The 18,708-nt window shown below is 39.7% G+C and overlaps 2 protein-coding genes across 5 annotated transcripts; one reads left to right on the plus strand and one right to left on the minus strand.

Moving 5' to 3' along the window:
* Nucleotides 1-42: 42 nt before the first annotated feature.
* On the plus strand, nucleotides 43-14,489 carry bmp8a (bone morphogenetic protein 8a). 4 transcript variants are annotated; one of them, XM_026299508.2, is made up of 10 exons: nucleotides 43-838; nucleotides 1,479-1,574; nucleotides 3,676-3,895; nucleotides 3,984-4,471; nucleotides 8,541-8,733; nucleotides 9,245-9,393; nucleotides 9,520-9,699; nucleotides 10,233-10,312; nucleotides 11,118-11,228; nucleotides 14,024-14,489. In XM_026299508.2, the coding sequence occupies exons 4-10, from the start codon at nucleotides 3,988-3,990 to the stop codon at nucleotides 14,171-14,173; spliced, it is 1,347 nt and encodes a 448-aa protein (XP_026155293.1). In that variant the 5' UTR covers nucleotides 43-838; nucleotides 1,479-1,574; nucleotides 3,676-3,895; nucleotides 3,984-3,987; the 3' UTR covers nucleotides 14,174-14,489. The 4 variants fall into 4 exon arrangements, with proteins under 4 accessions (XP_026155293.1, XP_026155296.1, XP_026155298.1 ...); XM_026299511.2 differs by having other exon boundaries at nucleotides 3,676-3,823; nucleotides 3,968-4,471; XM_026299513.2 differs by lacking the exon at nucleotides 3,676-3,895 and having other exon boundaries at nucleotides 3,956-4,471.
* On the minus strand, nucleotides 14,225-18,679 carry zgc:91910 (Zinc finger protein 706-like). Its single transcript, XM_026299515.1, has 4 exons — nucleotides 18,591-18,679; nucleotides 16,947-17,097; nucleotides 15,700-15,816; nucleotides 14,225-15,247 (listed from the first exon to the last, which is right to left on the minus strand). Exons 2-3 carry the CDS (start codon nucleotides 17,079-17,081, stop codon nucleotides 15,721-15,723), a joined length of 231 nt encoding a protein of 76 aa, XP_026155300.1. The 5' UTR covers nucleotides 17,082-17,097; nucleotides 18,591-18,679; the 3' UTR covers nucleotides 14,225-15,247; nucleotides 15,700-15,720.
* Nucleotides 18,680-18,708: the final 29 nt, after the last annotated feature.

Genomic DNA, 18,708 nt, shown 5'->3' on the forward strand with positions numbered 1-18,708 from the left:
ATTAGTACACATCAAAACTAAAACTGAAAGCTGCTGTATGTGCGTGTACGTTGGTGACGTATTTCCTGGGGCAGCGCATTCACTTCCTGCTAGCGATTTGTGTGGTGTGTTTCTGTACAGCTCGTTTACAGATTAGTCTAAGTTACCTAAAAACTAACTACATTCTCTCTACAATTCATAGACCGTTACATATTCCGGTACCAGTCGAGCACCGTCTGCCCGGTATTTCTTGCTAACGCTACTTCCACACTTTGCGTTAACGTCAGTTAGCTCAGCTAGCTGCTAGCATAGCCTCTCCCTGTCTCTCCTGCTCGGTGTCCCACATATTTAGTTATTCCTCTGCCTTCTTTAGTCACAATGGGACCTGGAATAACCGTGAGGCTTTGGAGACGAGGATCACTGAACTGGAAGCTTCGAGTCAAAGCTAGCTAGCCTAGCCCCGTTAGCGGTTAGCATGTTAGCTGTCCGACGGATAATGAGCCTCGAGGACAGAAGCCCACGGCTCATCACCTGCCTCTTCACGTTTCTAACCGGTTTGTAACTTTGCCAAAACAATGTCTGACTGTAATTTTATCTGACATGTTTAGCCGCATGTCGTCGTTTTGTCTAGGGGGTGTCCAGCAAACGATGTGGGCTAAATCGATAACCGGGCCAATTTCTGGGGAAAACCCGGTCTGATAGCGAGGGACGGCATCCATCCCACTTTGGATGGTGCAGCTCTCATCTCTAGAAATGTGTTTATTAGCCAACTTAAAGTCCGAGAGTCCACAGTCAGTCCAGAGTGGGGACCGGGACGCCCAGACTGAGCCCAGTTGTGCTGGAGTTTTCATTCATTAAAGTGAGTTTTTCCTCTGCAGTGTCACCACGTGCTTCTCATAAGGGATTTGTTGGGGTTTTGTTTTGTCGGTTCTCTATGAAACAACTTTGGGATTTGAAATGTTTGTTTCAAAAACAAGCAAATCTTAATACCTTATCTTGGGCTCTAAGAACGTACAGTGGGCTTTTCTTCCCGTTTTCTGACTCTACTCACTAGACTAAATGAAAAATACGTTACTGAGAAATTTACGATTTTTAGTGGTCATTTTCTCTTTTTTCTGTTTTGTTGAGAATTTAAAAAATAATTTTTCTGTGTGATTTGTAATGATATGAGACTGTGCACACCAGTGCACACTTTTTTGCTGCACAGTAGGTGTGTAGTTTTTGCAGCTTTTTTCTTTCTATTGATTGTCACGTTTGTGTATTTCATGTTTTATGTGGTGATGTGTGTGTGTGCATCACTGCATACAGACATCTATTTTCTTTCCATATGTATATACATGTACATGTTAATATGGCCGTTTTAAGGATGGGCTCAGGTGTACATGTTCAGGTGTTTATGATTTTTGTATAGAGTAGAAAGAACTGAATGGATGTAATTATGTTCTTTTTTTTTTTGTGCGTGCATGTATGTGCCTTTATTCGTTCGTGCCTGACAACAGACAGACTCGGAGGCAGTGACCGACATTTCTCAGTAATTGTCCTGTAGGAGATAAGGACACACCCGACTGGTTCTTCACTCTGTGGACAGACAGGAGGTAAACACATAGGTGGTGGTGGTGGCTTGAAGTATTGCTAATAATTTGACATTCATAAAGTCTTTTCTCTCTACTCTTGACTGAGGATTTGTCATTTTCATTTCTCCATCGGTCTATGACAGAGAGATGGAGGGTTTGAAAATAACTTTTAGTGGAGATGATGAATTTTGAGTCCACCCTCTGCAACTGTGTGTACACTCTCCTCTCATTTTCTGTCCACTCTCAATCCATCTCTGGCCGTCCTCCCTGCAGTCCATCTGTCATCGCAGTCCTCTCTCTGATGACAGTCCTCGCTCTTTTCCACTGCTTCTGTCTCGGAGGAATGTCATTTTTCATTTTGGTTGGGTTTATATGGTTTCAAGGGCACTCAGCTGCCTTTCTGTCTCATTTTCTTCATCACTCCTCGACACACTCCCTCTCTGTTTCTTTCTCATCCTCTCTATCTTCTCTCACCATTATCTTCCCAGACAAAACCTAAGAAGTTGCAGATGTGCAGAGAAAACAAAAACAGAATGGGCAGACCATTAATTCCTGGCATGTGGGACTCGCCCTTTCAGCCAGGACAGAATGAACCGTGGTCAGTTTGGTTTGGTCCGTGTTATTCATGCCTTTCAAAATGACCACAAGTACCAGGCCCCTTTGAAGAAAGAGTACACAAACACAAGCTGGCACAGGACTGAACCTCACTACTATATTTGAGTCATTCCTTCCGTCCAAGTCTTTTTGGCTTAAGCACACATGCACTGAGTGTGTTAGCAAAGGCTTTTCTGCAGGGCCCACTGGCTCAACAGGAAATGGTGTTACACAGCAGAACACAAAACCTGCCACTTCTGAGAAGTGTTTTAAGTTTCCAAAAGTGTTTTTGGAATGAAATGAGGTGTTTTCCATTTTGTTGTCGCTCCAAACCTCAGCTAAGGCCCTGAGATTTAGGAGGTTAGTGTCGCCAGAGGAATAAAAAAAAAAAATCCAAATTGACAAATGTGTCCAAAGGCATTAAAATATTACTAGAAAATCTGAAATGTGAGTACATCAGATTAATATATTATTACTTAAATGCTCTAAATGGAGTGTAGAAAGAAATATACATTTTCCTTTAACCTCCCAAATAAGATGGAGTTAACTGGCTGGTATGATTTCGTTAAGGTAGCTGGCTAAAAACAAGATATTGCTTTTTGTGTTTATCCACCATGGTTGTTGGTTAAGATAAAGTTAGATAGACACAGAGCCCAGTTAAAGAGGTTTCTTTACTGCCTTTATGAGTCTGGAAACTACAAACGGGGGAATTGAATCCACTTTTGTATGTGAGCCCTCATGCTAGTTGTTAATGGAGAATTTTCACCATTAAATGGGGCATCGGGCCACTTGACATCTTTCCTGCCAAGCCCCTGAGACTTAACGTTGAGTAGCTATGAAAGGAAGCAGTCATGAGAAGATGAAAAGATAGATGGGTGGAGGTCAGAGGCAGATGAGGCCTCCCAGAGAGACCACTGGGAGGGGTGATGATGAGATGTGTACAGGAGGGAGAAGTTTAAACAAGGAGAAAAGAGGAGGAGAGGCGGACACCGGGAGGGAAACTCCCTCCTGGTTATGAACAACTGTTGCACAGTGCAGGCTTGATTCACAGGATCCACACTCAGTGCTGCACAGCTCTGCAACTCTTGCCTTCCTCTAGGATTTAAATCAGGAGACTTTCCTGGAGTTATTGTTTTTACAAATTGGACTTGGAAAGACATCTGGAGCCCCAGAGAGGTGTGGGTGGATGGGTGAATGAGTGTTCGAGGATGACTGGATAAAAGCTTCCAGCCGTGATTGCTCCACAGATTCTCCTGAGCTTTGTGTTTGAGCAGTGACTCACTGCAGGTGGAAACTTCTTTATTTCCCTGTGAGGTCAAGGAAGAGCTGGAGAAACCCTGACTCAGCTCTGAAATTGCACTGCAACCTCTCTGGCACCTGCTCATCACTGAAATTGCTTCCCAACTTGCAAGTTTCAAACTTCAAAGCATAGACCAGGTTTAGACGGGGGCACTGTTTGTCTATAGTCAAAACACAGCAAAAAAACTTTGTAGTTATGCCCCTGCTCTTATCTTTGTGTCTTCTGCAGCACATCTGAGAGGTGAGGGCGTTTCTTCCTGAAGATTAGAGAAGGTGGAAGAGGGAGAGTGGAAGGCAAAGGGGAGGGAGAGATAAACAGAGGCAATTTAAGGCGATAAACACGTCCAGGCCAGTCAGCTGTCTTCTAAACACATCAGGTACAAATCAACACTGTATCTGTGCTGACCCTGAAACTGACAAACACTGGAGGAACAAAAACCTGATTATTTGTGAGTAAAACTTTTGATTTGTGAGCAGAGACTGAGAAACCACAGCCCTGGTCTCTCCAGTATCTCCTACAGATTCTCGTCTTTGCAGCAAGATGAAACATCAACACAGGAGCAGCAGCGTGTTTTTTCAGCAGCAGACCAGATCTGCATCCAGACCACATCGGCATCTCCTACCCGTCAGGACCCTGCTCTTCCTGCTCTTCCTCTCTCTGTGGAGCCAGCAGACTGAGGCCGTGGTCCACTCCAGCTTCAAACGGCTCAGCGGCCGCGAGAAGAAGGAGATGCAGAAGGAGATTCTGTCCATTTTGGGCCTGCCGGGGCGACCCAGACCCCATCCGCCGCTCCGACCTCCCTCATCTGCACCTCTCTTCATGCTGGAACTCTATCACGCCATGTCAGCTGACGGGGTGGATGACGGCAATGAAATTATTGTAAATGGACCTGGCATGGGGAGGTTTGGAACAGAAAGGTTGGCTCAGGTCAACCACGCAGACCTGCCAACGCTAAGCACACACACGCCACCGCTGGGCACCGTGGTCACAGAGGCCGACACCGTGATGAGCTTCGTCAATTTGGGTGAGTCTCCAGACTTTTTACCTTTGAGTAGTAGGTTCATTCGGAGTTACCTAAGAGCAGGTGATGGTGATGGAGCAGGTTACATTTCCAGAGTCTAGATTAGAAACTGCTGGGAAGTTCACATGGGCAGTGAAAACCTTCATTACTGAACTGACAAAGAAAGAGAATCAGTCCCATCAGTCGTAAATGTGACAAACTGCTATGATAAAGGCAAAGTTTGAGGATTTGGGCTCCATATTTGCTGGAGCCAGCAGTGCTGCTCAGTGCTGCTCAGTGTTGCTCAGTGGTTTTTCAGCTGCTGAATGTTTCAGGGTCGGTTCATTTTGTTTTGTTGGGCATCCAGCGATCCCGGAGCATCACCTTCTTTGAGTGTGGATCATAGATACAAGCCCATAAATTAGTGTCCTAGTTAAAATACAGTGCAGAAAACAATAACAGTGGATCGATTTCTTATGAAGCAAAGTGGTAAAACCAGATGCAGAGAGACAAGGCAGTGTGATAGTGAGGGACGTGAAGTTAATGCAGAGGGGACGAGCAGCAGGTGGTCAGACTTAAAAAAGAAGAAGAAAGGTATAAAATGGAGGGAAGTTGGATGGGAAAATGGATGGATGATTTTTTTCTTTGTCCTTGATCCATCCGACCCTGTGTGTCTAAGATGCTACCAAAACCACTCTGGTTTCCAGCAAAATAATGTTTCCAAACCAGGCGCCCACAATTGCATGGTGTTAACTCTAAAAGTGACCTGTTGACTGTGTGGCCCCATGGGAAAATAGTGAGACCACTGGTTTCATCTGTACATGAATCAAAGTTGGCCACGTGCAGTGACTGTCTGGAGAAACACATTTACATTTCCAACGAGTAACAGCTCATTAAACAAATGAGGCGTCACACGTTTGTCAGGTGCTGATTTTATCAACAGGTAACTGGCTGCTGTTTGTAGCTTTGTATTTAGCACATTGACAAGTGGTTTCAGTCACTTTCTCTCAAAAAGGTGTTTGAAAAGTGTCCGTTTCTTTACCTTTAGACACTCAGATCTTCAGTGTTGAATGCTGGAGCAGCTTTCACTTCAGTTTGGCTCCAAACTCAAACTTGGAAAGGATGAAATAATAGTGTGAGAACTTGACTCTGACAGGGACATGTCTGAGGTACTGTTTTAGTTTCCAAACTCCCACAGACATTTGCCCGCACAGAGAGAATTCAAATCTTTAGGCTAAACTATATTGGTAGGTTTCCATTTCAACCTTGCATTTCTAAATCCACCAGCCGAGGCTCCCACTGCCAAACTGGGCAAACTTATTCCAGGAGCGACGGGATCTCTGGTACGACGTTTGATCGAGGACAGGCGTGATGATAAAAATATGAGGTACCAAAAAAAAACTGAACCAGAGCAGTTCAGCTCTTCTCACAGATGTTAGATTCTGCTCTGTCACCAAAGAAAAACAACAGAAACATGAGTAAAAGAAACATTATCATCATAAATGAGATCAAAATTTGACTAAATTGTCCATATTCAGTGAATTTTAGTGACATAGTTTCTAATTAAAATGATATGAGTGGTAATAGTAAAGTAAAAAAATATAATGTATATATATATATATAGAGAGAGAGAGAGAAAGGTGAAATAATTACAAAAACAGTTCAGAAAAGATTCTAATTGACCAAACATTTTCAAAGAAGAAATGCCACATCTTTATAGGCCCCAGCTTCCTAAATATGACAAAATATAACATCTCTTTATGTTATATGAAAGTAAACTGAATCTTTGTCAGGTTTTGAACAAAAATAAGCAATAAGATCTGGTGACTATTAACTGGCAACACCTTAGCTGATAGTGAGACTAATTATATAAGAAATGCAGTTCAACTTTACGTTACAGCCCCCGTGTGAGTGTTTGTGCAGGCTGACTGATGCCTATCGGTCAGCATCAAAATTAAACATCCTCGTCTCAATGGCTTCCTTCCTGCCGCTCTTCTGGAATGGGATGGTGATCTGCGGCCGGTGCACCATGGGGAAACATAATCCCTTCTCTCTGCTCAGGGTCTTTAATGAACTTCCATCAAATGAGAGGTTTCTGTTTGGAAATTCTGCTCTGTTTAGGAAAAGAAAATGCACCCTGAAATCTATCAGTCAACACTGCAAAAACACAGCAGTTCATCGTCCAAACCGCCGTGGTTTTGTAAACAAATGTGACTCAACAGTGACTCATGCCTTTAATGGTGACCCAGAGCACACGCCAGTGTCTCCTCATAATGATGAGGCTTTTATTTTACGGTGAAACCCTTTGATTCTCCTCAGGCTGTCACATGGCTCATCACACAGATCTGGAAAGGCACTGGGCATAGGAGCTGCATGCATCACAATCAGTCAGTCAATCAGTCAGTCAACAGATTCTAGTTTTCCTACAGCATTTTCTAATGAAGCATTAGAAATGTTACCTGATCCTCTGCAGATATAGTGTATTTAGTTTCTATCTCTTACTAATCTAGTCAAAGTGCGTAGATCATGTTAGTCGACTCAGGCATGGGTGTGTGTTCCTACACATGTGTAATGGGAAGACACAGCTGGTTAGAATTAAAGGTCCCACTGACACACACTGAAAAAAGGTCTGAAGCAAGATGAAAATGCGGCTGTGGAGGGAGCGACTCTAAAAATACCAGGCAGGGCTGCAATTAGTGGTGTGTGTGCTGAGCAGCTGCTGTGGTTCAAGGCACTAAGTGTCTCTAATTACTGCATTGTGTGTGTGTGTGTGTGTGTGCGTACTGATATGAGCACACCCAACCCATCAGGGGTGTCCTGACTTAGTATCTCTATTTACCATATATTCATCGTGTGTGTGTGCGTGCCAAACCCCAATGACCAGAGCTGGTCTGTGTCCCTGTGAGGTCACACACACACACACACACACACACTCACACTCACACTCACACTCACACACACACACACACTGACTGCGCTGGTGTTTCAGCTTCATGTTTGGATTTTCTGTGTGCTTGCCTGCTCACCTCTTCATTTCCATATTGTTCTTTAAGAGGACGACCACATCGGGTGTGTTTCTGTCCTGTTTTTCCAGTCGTGGTTGTTTAGACTCAGAAACTTTGGCAGAGGGAGGTGGATCCCCACAGTCTGCAGTAACTGCTGATGTGCCCTTTAGCAAGGTACTTTAGCCCTGATCAGTAGAGCATGAGAGTGATGTAGGATGCTAGTGCTGAGGAGCTAGACCTCATAGATCTCTGGGTAATTAAAGCTTCGATTTGGTGCAGAGGAAAACATGGTTGTTGGATGTTTAATCTTTCATGTGGATGTTAAAACTTCATTGTACATTTACATGTAGTTTTACTTCAGTTTGATAAAGTGTACTGTACTAAGTACAATTTTAAAAAGTTTGTACTTAAGCCATTTGTTCATCATTTTGGAAAACAGGTTTATTGTCTTTTTAATGAGAAAATTGATACCACTCTCTATGTGCTTGGAGTCAGCAGACAGTCAGCTCAGCTCAGCTCAGCTCACAAACTGCAAACATCCTTTAGCTGACCAGCTCCTCTAAAACTCACTAATTAACACTTTAATTAGTGACACGTTGCAGTTTAATGGGCAGCTTCAAACTTTTATGAAAAATCAGCTTTGTGAATGTTGTGATGAATGAAATGTATTCAGGAACTTTCTGCCTCTGCAGCTGATCTCCATTTATTCTGACAGTGATCAATGATACAGTAAAACCTCCATGTTAACAAACTACCTACACAAGTTAGAATAAAGAAACAGTGTGGGAATCAGCCTATTTCACCAGGACATCCAGGGTGACCACACTCGGCTGTTAAATTAACACTATAAGTGCCAACCCATCCTTTCATTCTTAAGTAAGTTCAACTTTTTCCATGAATGTGGTCAGTCTGACTGTTTGGCTTTAAATTCCTTTCAATTGAGCAGCTCAACCATAAAAGACATGAATTCTTTGCTTTTGCTCTCTCTCTCTCTCTCTCTCTCTCTCTCTCTCTCTCTCTCTCTCTCTCTCTCTCTCTCTCTCTCTCTCTCTCTCTCTCTCTCTCTCTCTCTCTCTCTCTCTCTGCAGTGGAGCAGGAGCGTGACCTCCTGCAGCCTCGTCCATACTGGAAGGAGTTTCGTTTTGACCTGACTCCTCTCCCTCAGGGTGAGACGGTGACAGCTGCAGAGTTTCGTATATATAAGACACTGACGATGGGCCAGAGGGCAAACCGGACCCTGCACATCTCCGTCTACGAGATTCAGAGCGAGAACAGACACAGGTTTCCCCCAGTTTTGATTTTTTTTTTTTTTTTAAGTTTTGAGCTTCCAGATGATCCACGTCACAGTCATAACCCAGGTCTCCTTTGAACACTAACTCTACATTTGACAGCAAAGGTTCAGAACCTGCTGTGTGGAGCCCCAAAGATGTCGATGGGCCAGAAATGGTTTAGAAGAATAAATAGAATCTGTAGGTGTGGAGCTGTAAAACGCCACATGGTGTATGTTACAAAGTTAAATGCCCTCATATGTAACTGTCCATGCTGCTGGTCTATAATACAGTTTTTTATGTCCAATAATTAAAGTCTCATAACTCAAAATGACCCAGAGGCTGCATGAGAGGTACGTTCTGTCTTTCTCTAACAGGGTTTAGCCTTCGTCTTTGTGGAAGCAAAGCCGAGCATAAATGTAAAATGTCATCTACTTTAACCAACAAGACTGAAAAAACCTCAGGAGTAATAGTTCAACGGTTTCTGAGCAGCTTTAGCATGAAGATTTTTTCTTTTCTGTCAGAGAGGCAGTGCTGGTGCTGCTGGACATGCAGTCAGTGCCTGCAGGACAGGAGGGCTGGCTGGCCTTTGACGTCACCTCAGCCTCCAACCACTGGCTGCTCCACCCCCGCAGTAACCTGGGCATACGCCTCTATGTGGAGACTGAGGAAGGTCGGTGCACAGAGCACGACAGAACTTACTGAGCAATCTAAACCAAGTTTATTTGAATCACTGATTTAAAAACTGTCATTGTGAAGTTTTTATGTGCTATAAAATGAATGTCTGACACACGTTCAGACCGCTCCCTGTCTGCCGGCTGGATCGGGTTGGTGGGTCGCAGGGGCCCTCGTTCCAAACAGCCCTTCATGGTGACCTTCTTCAGGGAGAGTCAGGTCCCGTGTCGGCCACCACGAGCTGTCAAGCCTCACCCCCGCAAGAAGAAACCCAAATATGACCTCCCGGTTCCCAGCATTCAAAGTTAGGTTCCAGGCACCCACACCGTGGGTTTACAGCAATGAGTCTGATTTATGTTACTTCTGCACATCCTAATTTTATTTCTTGTCTTAAATATACAGTGTGTAAGATTTAGAGGGATGTATTAGCAGAAACTGCAGGTAGCATACATAATTATCATAATAAATATATCACACTATCTTCTTCACTTTCTTTAACTTAGAATGAGCCTTTCACAGCTGCACCAGCATTCATGGAGGCCATAAACCAAATCCTAGAGACAGAATTTTGTGTTTTCATGTTAGATTAGCTGTAAAAATGAAGAAATATCAGAGTAATAAAATGTTTGAGAACAATGCATGAAGGATCATACACAACACTGACCACAAAAACAAGGAAGGAAGTGAATCTTCATTGTTAAAGAAGCAAAGACATTAAGAAACAGACCCAGTCAGATGTGGCCTTGTCTCAGATATTTGAATCTTCTTAAATTTTCAACAAAATTAGAAAAAAATAGTTGACTTTGATTGAAATATTTTCTTTTGTCCCCTGCTCAGATCGGAGTCCTGCCAGTCCTGGAAGTCAGCCCTGTAAAAAACATGAGCTCTATGTCAGCTTCAGTGACCTGGGGTGGAAGGTCAGTTCTGAGTTTAAGTTGCTCTTCACATTCTTCCTTCAGTTTTTATGCTTCATGTTTATTTCTGAAGAAGCAAGTTGACATTGTGTGTTTTTACAAGTGCTAAAAATATTATTACCTGTACTGAGATGAACAAGTTATTCTTTAGGCAGGTGTAAAACTGGACCACATACAGTATGTAGCCTATGGCCTGTATTTGTCATGCTTGTACAAATACACTTTGAAATGCTTTTTAGAGGTAATTAGAGCAAATGAAAACGTAAGTGGTGAAACAAATTCTTTGCTAAGTTTGAAGAACAAGATGATTTTATTGAGAAACTTAATCCAACTGTTAGTGAGTGTAGGAACAACATGTAAAAGGAATCTCACCTGGACCACACACACACATTACTCAGTGATTGTTTCATTTTGCAGAGTCATATGTAAAAGTTGTGAACGTAACATCTAATAACTGCTAAATTAAGAGATGTGTAACATGCTGTATAGATATGGAGATGACATAGTAAGAATTTAGTGGAAATGGAAACTAGAAGAAAAGTCCACTGGACTAAGAGATTTAGGGGTCAAATCCATAATGCCCTGTTATTTCCTTAATGTAATGTAATGTGAATTATTTCAGCTAACATATGATTATCCAGTACATTGATGTTGTGTTTAACCCACCACAATTCTCTTAAATTCCAATCTGCAACACACATCACAAATAGTTTGTGTGTAGCAGTTAAAGACTTTTACAAGGTTGATCAACTTGGGCCCATGTTTGAATGTTTTTTAAAATAAGGTTCTATGTGATGTTTCTTCTCAGGACTGGGTTCTGGCTCCAACTGGATATTCAGCGTACTACTGTGACGGCGAGTGTTTTTATCCCCTCGGCTCCTGCATGAACGCCACCAACCACGCCCTCATCCAGCAAGTGGTCAGTGCAACACACCTACACCTCACGCTGCTGCTTTACATCATCACTTAACTTTTACAAAGGAGGCTAAAAATAGATCAAAGCTAACTTGTCATGTTAGACCAAGAAGTTCTTCTTGCAAAAGAAAATTTTATGACCACAAAACTAAACTTTTTCTTCATAAAAACTTTATTTCATAAAAACAGAAGTTTATTCCTTAAAAACAGGACTTAATTTCATAAAAAGAGGTTTCTTTCTTAAAAACAGGACTTTATTTCTAAAACAGAAGTTTATTTCTTAAAAACAGGACTTTACTTCATAAAAAGAGGTTTCTTTCTTAAAAACAGGACTTTATTTCATAAAAAGAGGTTTCTTTCTTAAAAACAGGACTTTATTTCTAAAACAGAAGTTTATTTCTTAAAAACAGGACTTTATTTCATAAAAAGAGGTTTCTTTCTTAAAAACAGGACTTTATTTCTAAAACAGAAGTTTATTTCTTAAAAACAGGACTTTATTTCTAAAACAGAAGTTTATTTCTTAAAAACAGGACTTTATTTCTAAAAAACAGGACTTTATTTCTAAAAACAGGACTTTATTTCTAATAACAGGACTTTATTTCATAAAAAGAGGTTTCTTTCTTAAAAACAGGACTTTATTTCTAAAACAGAAGTTTATTTCTTAAAAACAGGACTTTATTTCATAAAAAGAGGTTTCTTTCTTAAAAACAGGACTTTATTTCTAAAAATTAGGACTTCATTTCATAAAATAGGACTTTATTTCTAAAAACTGGACTTTATTTCACAAAAACAGGACTTAATATCTAAAAACAGGACTTTATTTCATAAAAACAAGTTTATTTCATAAAAACAGAACTTTTTTTCTAAAAACAGGACTTTATTTCATAAAGTTTATTCCTTAAAAACAGGACTTTATTTCATAAAAAGAGGTTTCTTTCATAAAAACAGGACTTTATTTCATAAAAACAGAAGTTTATTCCTTAAAAACAGGACTTTATTTCATAAAAAGAGGTTTCTTTCTTAAAAACAGGACTTTATTTCTAAAAAACAGGACTTTATTTCTAAAAAACAGGACTTTATTTCTAAAAAACAGGACTTTATTTCTAATAACAGGACTTTATTTCATAAAAAGAGGTTTCTTTCATAAAAACAGGACTTTATTTCATAAAAACAGAAGTTTATTCCTTAAAAACAGGACTTTATTTCATAAAAAGAGGTTTCTTTCTTAAAAACAGGACTTTATTTCTAAAAAACAGGACTTTATTTCTAAAAAACAGGACTTTATTTCTAATAACAGGACTTTATTTCTAAAAACTGGACTTTATTTCATAAAGTTTATTCCTTAAAAACAGGACTTTATTTCATAAAAAGAGGTTTCTTTCATAAAAACAGGACTTTATTTCATAAAAACAGAAGTTTATTTCTTAAAAACAGGACTTTATTTCATAAAAAGAGGTTTCTTTCTTAAAAACAGGACTTTATTTCTAAAAAACAGGACTTTATTTCTTAAAAACAGGACTTTATTTCTAATAACAGGACTTTATTTCATAAAAACAGAAGTTTATTCCTTAAAAACAGGACTTTATTTCATAAAAACAGAAGTTTATTCCTTAAAAACAGGACTTTATTTCATAAAAAGAGGTTTCTTTCATAAAAACAGGACTTTATTTCTAAAAAACAGGACTTTATTTCTAAAAAACAGGACTTTATTTCTAAAAAACAGGACTTTATTTCTAAAAAAACAGGACTTTATTTCTAAAAAACAGGACTTTATTTCTGATAACAGGACTTTATTTCATAAAAAGAGGTTTCTTTCATAAAAACAGGACTTTATTTCTAAAAAACAGGACTTTATTTCTAAAAAACAGGACTTTATTTCTAAAAAACAGGACTTTATTTCTAAAAAACAGGACTTTATTTCTTAAAAAACAGGACTTTATTTCTAAAAAACAGGACTTTATTTCTAATAACAGGACTTTATTTCATAAAAAGAGGTTTCTTTCATAAAAACAGGACTTTATTTCTAAAACAGAAGTTTATTTCTTAAAAACAGGACTTTATTTCATAAAAAGAGGTTTCTTTCTTAAAAACAGGACTTTATTTCTAAAACAGAAGTTTATTCCTTAAAAACGACTTTATTTCATAAAAAGAGGTTTCTTTCTTAAAAACAGGACTTTATTTCTAAAAAACAGGACTTTATTTCTAATAACAGGACTTTATTTCTAAAAACTGGACTTTATTTCATAAAGTTTATTCCTTAAAAACAGGACTTTATTTCATAAAAAGAGGTTTCTTTCATAAAAACAGGACTTTATTTCATAAAAACAGAAGTTTATTTCTTAAAAACAGGACTTTATTTTATAAAAAGAGGTTTCTTTCTTAAAAACAGGACTTTATTTCTAAAAAACAGGACTTTATTTCTAAAAATTAGGACTTCATTTCATAAAATAGGACTTTATTTCTAAAAACTGGACTTTATTTCACAAAAACAGGACTTAATATCTAAAAACAGGACTTTATTTCTAATAACAGGACTTTATTTCATAAAAAGAGGTTTATTTCTTAAAAACAGGACTTTATTTCATAAAAAGTTTATTTTATAAAAACAGGACTTTATTCCTTAAAAACAGGACTTTATTTCTAACATATATATATAAAATCAATATTTCACAAACACAGACCATAATGTCATATTGAACTTTTTTCAGAAATACTTCTTCGCCAAGACTTAAAATTCTGAGAAATAGCAGTTTGATTTAGAGGACTTACTGTAGTTGTATTGATACTCTGTTCTGGCAGGTCCACCTCCTGAAGCCTGATGAGGTTCCTAAAGCGTGCTGCGCCCCAACCAAGCTCAGCCCCATCTCTGTCCTCTTCTATGACGACAACAACAACGTCATCCTCAAAAAACATCGGAACATGGTGGTGAAGACCTGTGGATGTCTATGAGAGTCAAAGGATCCACATCATATGTCCACAAAAACAATGGAGACAAGAATCTTTAAATACAATGTTCATTTATTGAAAAGGGTTTAAAAAAAGGACAGTGAAAGCAGATCAGTGAAGTTCTTGCCTGAAAAGTTGAAGAACCCAAAAATAACAGAAGTGAATCCTTTTGGCAGTTACTAATCTATGTTCTTTGTCAGTTCTTACAGACGGTACACTGAGCAGAAGTGGAAGAATTTGGATAGAAGAACATGAGTTGTTGTGTGGTCTAATGTGAGGTATTGTTGTAAGGTGGGGAGCAGCAGCACAGAGGAGGCAATGCTGTAGAGTCTGTCTCTCTCCTAATAACCACAAACCTCCTAAAATACTTTTGAGGAACTACAATCCTGTTTATTAAGATGTGAAGTTTCACAACAGGATTTTAGTGAAACAGGCCAATGGTCACATTGTCTATAGAGAACATGGCTGGACAGACATCCAGTGCACGTCCTCCAAATGAAAAGATGAGGTTTTTAACAGCAGTGCCACATTTTCCTGATGACAATGTCTTTAAATCAGTACAACCAGCTCGTAACATTCAATAACATTTTTGTAGTCTTGTTAGATCAGTGGTCTCCAACCCTGGTCCTCGAGAGCTGCTGTCCTGTTTGTTTTCCAGATCTCCCTGCCCCCTGCTGATTACCTGGATCAGGTTTGTTCAGCCAATCAGAAACTGGGAGGACAGGGATAATTGGAAAACCTGCAGGACAGTATCTCTCGACGACCAGGGTTGGAGACCACTGTGTTAGATGAAAAGTGGATTGAGTGTTAGTAGGCGATCTGGCTGGTTCTGCTTTCTGGAAAACCTCCCTTAATTTGAATAAGGTAGCTGTATACAATAAATATAAAAAATGGGCTGCTGGTGTACTACTGCCACGTCGGTTTCTCTTACACAACACACATGTACAGACACAGCACATACACCCACCCCACCCTCCAACCCAACCCGTTGTCCATGAATACTGACGGGCCCCAGTGTTCATCACCAACATCCTTCAAGCACCATGATTCAGCCTTTAGTCCGTGGTCATTGTGGATCTGTAAGCAACAGTTTGTGTTATTTTACAATGTTAACATAACATTTATAATGTTTTCTAACCTGCTGTATTTCTGCTGGAAGTGCTGCCTCTGCTGTCACTGCCTCTTGTAGAGATTCAGCTCACAACAAACATGATACCGGTCAGACAGAAAACACATATAAGATCCAGCAGTCTGGGGTTACAGCAAACTGCAAATAAACATGTGCCAATCAGCAGTAGCCAAGTTACTCTATGCACCACTTACAGGAGAAATACAGCAGCCAGCTAACTTTACAGAAACACTTATTAAAGTTTTAGAATTAGCTGATTCTCACATTGTTTTGGTTGAACATAAAGTTTCTGATTTACTCTGCTACTTTAAGTCTATCAAGGATAGAAATTTTCCTTGATAGGCTTAAAGTAGCAGAGTAAAACTCTAGTGTTCAGAGGGAGCACAACAGTTGGTCTTACCCCAGTTCAGTCAGCAGTCCTTTATGCCTGAACATCTGCCAGCTCAGGAGGCATCGGGGACTTGGGATGTTTGCTCTCAAAGTGCTGCTTGAAGGTCTTGGGGTCAGGCATCTGTGTCTGAGGGAAAAGGAGAACAAGGCTATTAGTTTATTTTAAGGTTTCAGATGCTGATAAACTACAGATGACTTTTTTAAATACACTTCTGATGTTTTCTGACCACTAAATGACCCAGTGGTCAGAAAGGGCTATAATACTTAAAAACACGAACTATAAAATAATAATCAGTCACAGCCATGGATGGGTTCTGAAAGTCCATTTCATGTTGTGAGCACATGGATTTGTGCAGCTCAGTGACAAATAAATCTCTTACTGAAGCTTTCATTCACAATCTCTGTTGGTTTCGTCTCTTTCTCTTTGTTAGGTACCTTGATAAAAAGCTAATACTACAATCCTGCAGTAACTCCTCCTCATGAAGGTGATAATGTTCAGTTTCTGATAATTTTGGAGGCTGCAGTTTGTGCTGCTGTTGAACTTTTACTATTAATTAGCCTCATTAGCAAATACGGTGGGCAACTAACAGACTCCTGATAACTCACTAACAGCAGCACAAACCTCAGCCTTGAATGATCCTCAGCCTCTGAAGCCATCACCTTCATGAAGGAGGATTTATTGCGTGACTGTTATACTGGACTACATTAGCTCTCAGCCTCATGTACCCAATAAACTGACAATTACGTTATAACTCAGCAGCACTTAAAACGAACAAGATTAAATGTTCCAAACCCAACTGTGCTGCAATATAAACTATGAGGAAGGACAAGATGTTTGTTTAGATATGTATCTTCCCATTCAACATGTTAAAATAAAAGGTTCTGGCCTCTCCTGACTGACAAGCACTCAGCCTGTTGTACGGCTACATTAGTGTTAATATTTCATTGTTATTCAATAAAGCAGAATGAATGTTGCTTTCACTTCAGCTTCTACAGCTGCAGCACAGTGAAGAACAAAAAAGACAATGGAAAACACTGATGTTTAACTTTCAGTCGTGCTTGTCTGCTAATGATCCTTAAATCACAAGTAAACTGAGCATTTGTTTTACTAACAAGATTAGAAAAAGCTACACTCTTAACTATTACTTTCTATCTTCTTCTCACACAAAGCAAATGTAGTTTTCTACATTTGATAAAACACTATCAGACACTATCTCCTAACGTAAACCTGGTCAGTGTTCAGCTGGTTGAACTCACCCGGCAGACTGGGCAGGTGTGGACCAAAGCAGCTTTAGCTGCAGTCTTCTGGTCAGCGCCCTGAGATTTTTTCTTCTCTGCTGCCTTCTTGGCATTCTTTTGTTGGGACTGAATCTTCTGCTGCCCACGAGCCATGGCCCTCAGCTTCAACCTGCAGGACGACATTAGAAACAGGACAAGTGAATATCCACTTTTTCTATTTTTAAATCACTAAACTTTAAGCACAGCTTTTTTTCCCCTCATGCAATGAGAAGTAACCAATGTAGAAATGTTTAAATGTGTGTCAGAAAGATTGATAACAACTATATGTCCCTGAGAAAGAAACCAACTCGTATTTTTGTCTTCATACTTTCACATCAATAACAGTACAATATATTAAATATGATAAAGCTATGAAAGTTTGTTGCCTCTCCCTCATTTCCTGTCATCTATTACTTTACTGCAATAAAGGCTGAATAATAAGCTAAATATGATTGACACCAAGGTGAGACAACACACAGTATGACCCCAAGTGGATATACACACATCTTAAATAAGCCTTTCCAGAGGAATGGATGGTGTTACAGCAGCAGGTTTTTGGGAGTCAGATGTTGAAACACCACAGAATATAAGGCACATGTGTCTACATTCTTTTGGCCATGCTGTGTAGATGTGTTTGTTCAGCATTCTCTAAATAACAACAACAACAACTTACAGGGTTTAGTACAGTGGATAACACCAAGCAAAGACATCGACCAGAACACTGGATATGCTGTTTACGTTCATCAGAGGAAACCTGTTCATTTCCTGAACAATGACCTGCCCTGAAGCTAAAAGGATAATACAGCATCCCTGCAATAAAAGCTACGGCATAACAGCTGCTATCATGGTCAGATCAAACTGTTAGAGAGGCACTCACTCAGGCTTAAGTCATTTTAAAGAGACCTTATAGTCCTCAACAATACAACTACCAAAGACATTTATCAATAAACAATCATTTTCAATGGCAGAATTTCTGAATATTTGGCATTTAACGTCAACATTTACAACAAACCATCAACACAAGTGACCAAACCTTTTGGGCCAGATCGTAAACAGTGTAAGACTTTCAGCTGCTCCCTTGGTTTAACACTGAGCCTACATCATATACATGACACTGAAAAGTGTTTCAGCCTGACTAAGATGTAAGAGACGGACTATGAAGTTGGATCTGCTCCTCTGAAACACACGAACATTAACACTTTTACAATAAACTCAGCACCGGCTGTATTAGCCTGTTAGCTTCAAAACAAACAGGTCTATTTGTTTGTTGAGTAACTGTAACGTGTTAACTGGCTGCTCACACTGACCCAAGTCACCAATCTGACGCTATTTCTCAGCGGATCTTAATGAAAAGGACCAGGTTCATAAACGGAACCAGAACCGTCAATAGGCCTTTACCAACTAGCGCCGCCTCACACCGTTAGCTAAGTTAAGCTAAGTTAAGCTAAGCTAAGCTAACGTTAGCTAGAGACGCTAACATTACATGTGTCTCGGCGTTTCTACGCACAACGCTGCTGTTGGGCTGTAAACAAACCACTTTCTACGACAGACCGCTGTTATCTACCGACAAACAAACCTGTAACTGCGGAAGGATAAATATCTTTAATATTTAGATGAATTTACCTTCGAGGTTCGACGCTCCCGTCGCTCTTTCGGCGTTTTCTTTTTTCGAAAACCAGAGGAAGGGCTATTACGTCACTTCCTGTACGAACAGCCAGCCCGGGCTGAAGTGAACTGCAGG

Source organism: Mastacembelus armatus, chromosome 11 (genome assembly GCF_900324485.2).
Source record: "Mastacembelus armatus chromosome 11, fMasArm1.2, whole genome shotgun sequence".
In the NCBI taxonomy this organism is placed as follows: Eukaryota; Metazoa; Chordata; class Actinopteri; order Synbranchiformes; family Mastacembelidae; genus Mastacembelus; species Mastacembelus armatus.

Bases quoted from the DNA above. Each gene is read 5' to 3' on its own strand.
- bmp8a (XM_026299508.2), top strand. From the start codon at position 3,988: ATGAAACATCAACACAGGAGCAGCAGCGTGTTTTTTCAGCAGCAGACC. The intron at 4,472-8,540 runs GTGAGTCTCCAG...CTCTCTCTGCAG, and splicing joins GATGAGCTTCGTCAATTTGG to TGGAGCAGGAGCGTGACCTC. The intron at 10,313-11,117 runs GTCAGTTCTGAG...GTTTCTTCTCAG, and splicing joins TCAGTGACCTGGGGTGGAAG to GACTGGGTTCTGGCTCCAAC.
- zgc:91910 (XM_026299515.1), bottom strand. From the start codon at position 17,081: ATGGCTCGTGGGCAGCAGAAGATTCAGTCCCAACAAAAGAATGCCAAG. The intron at 15,817-16,946 runs GTGAGTTCAACC...CTTTTCCCTCAG, and splicing joins ACACCTGCCCAGTCTGCCGG to ACACAGATGCCTGACCCCAA.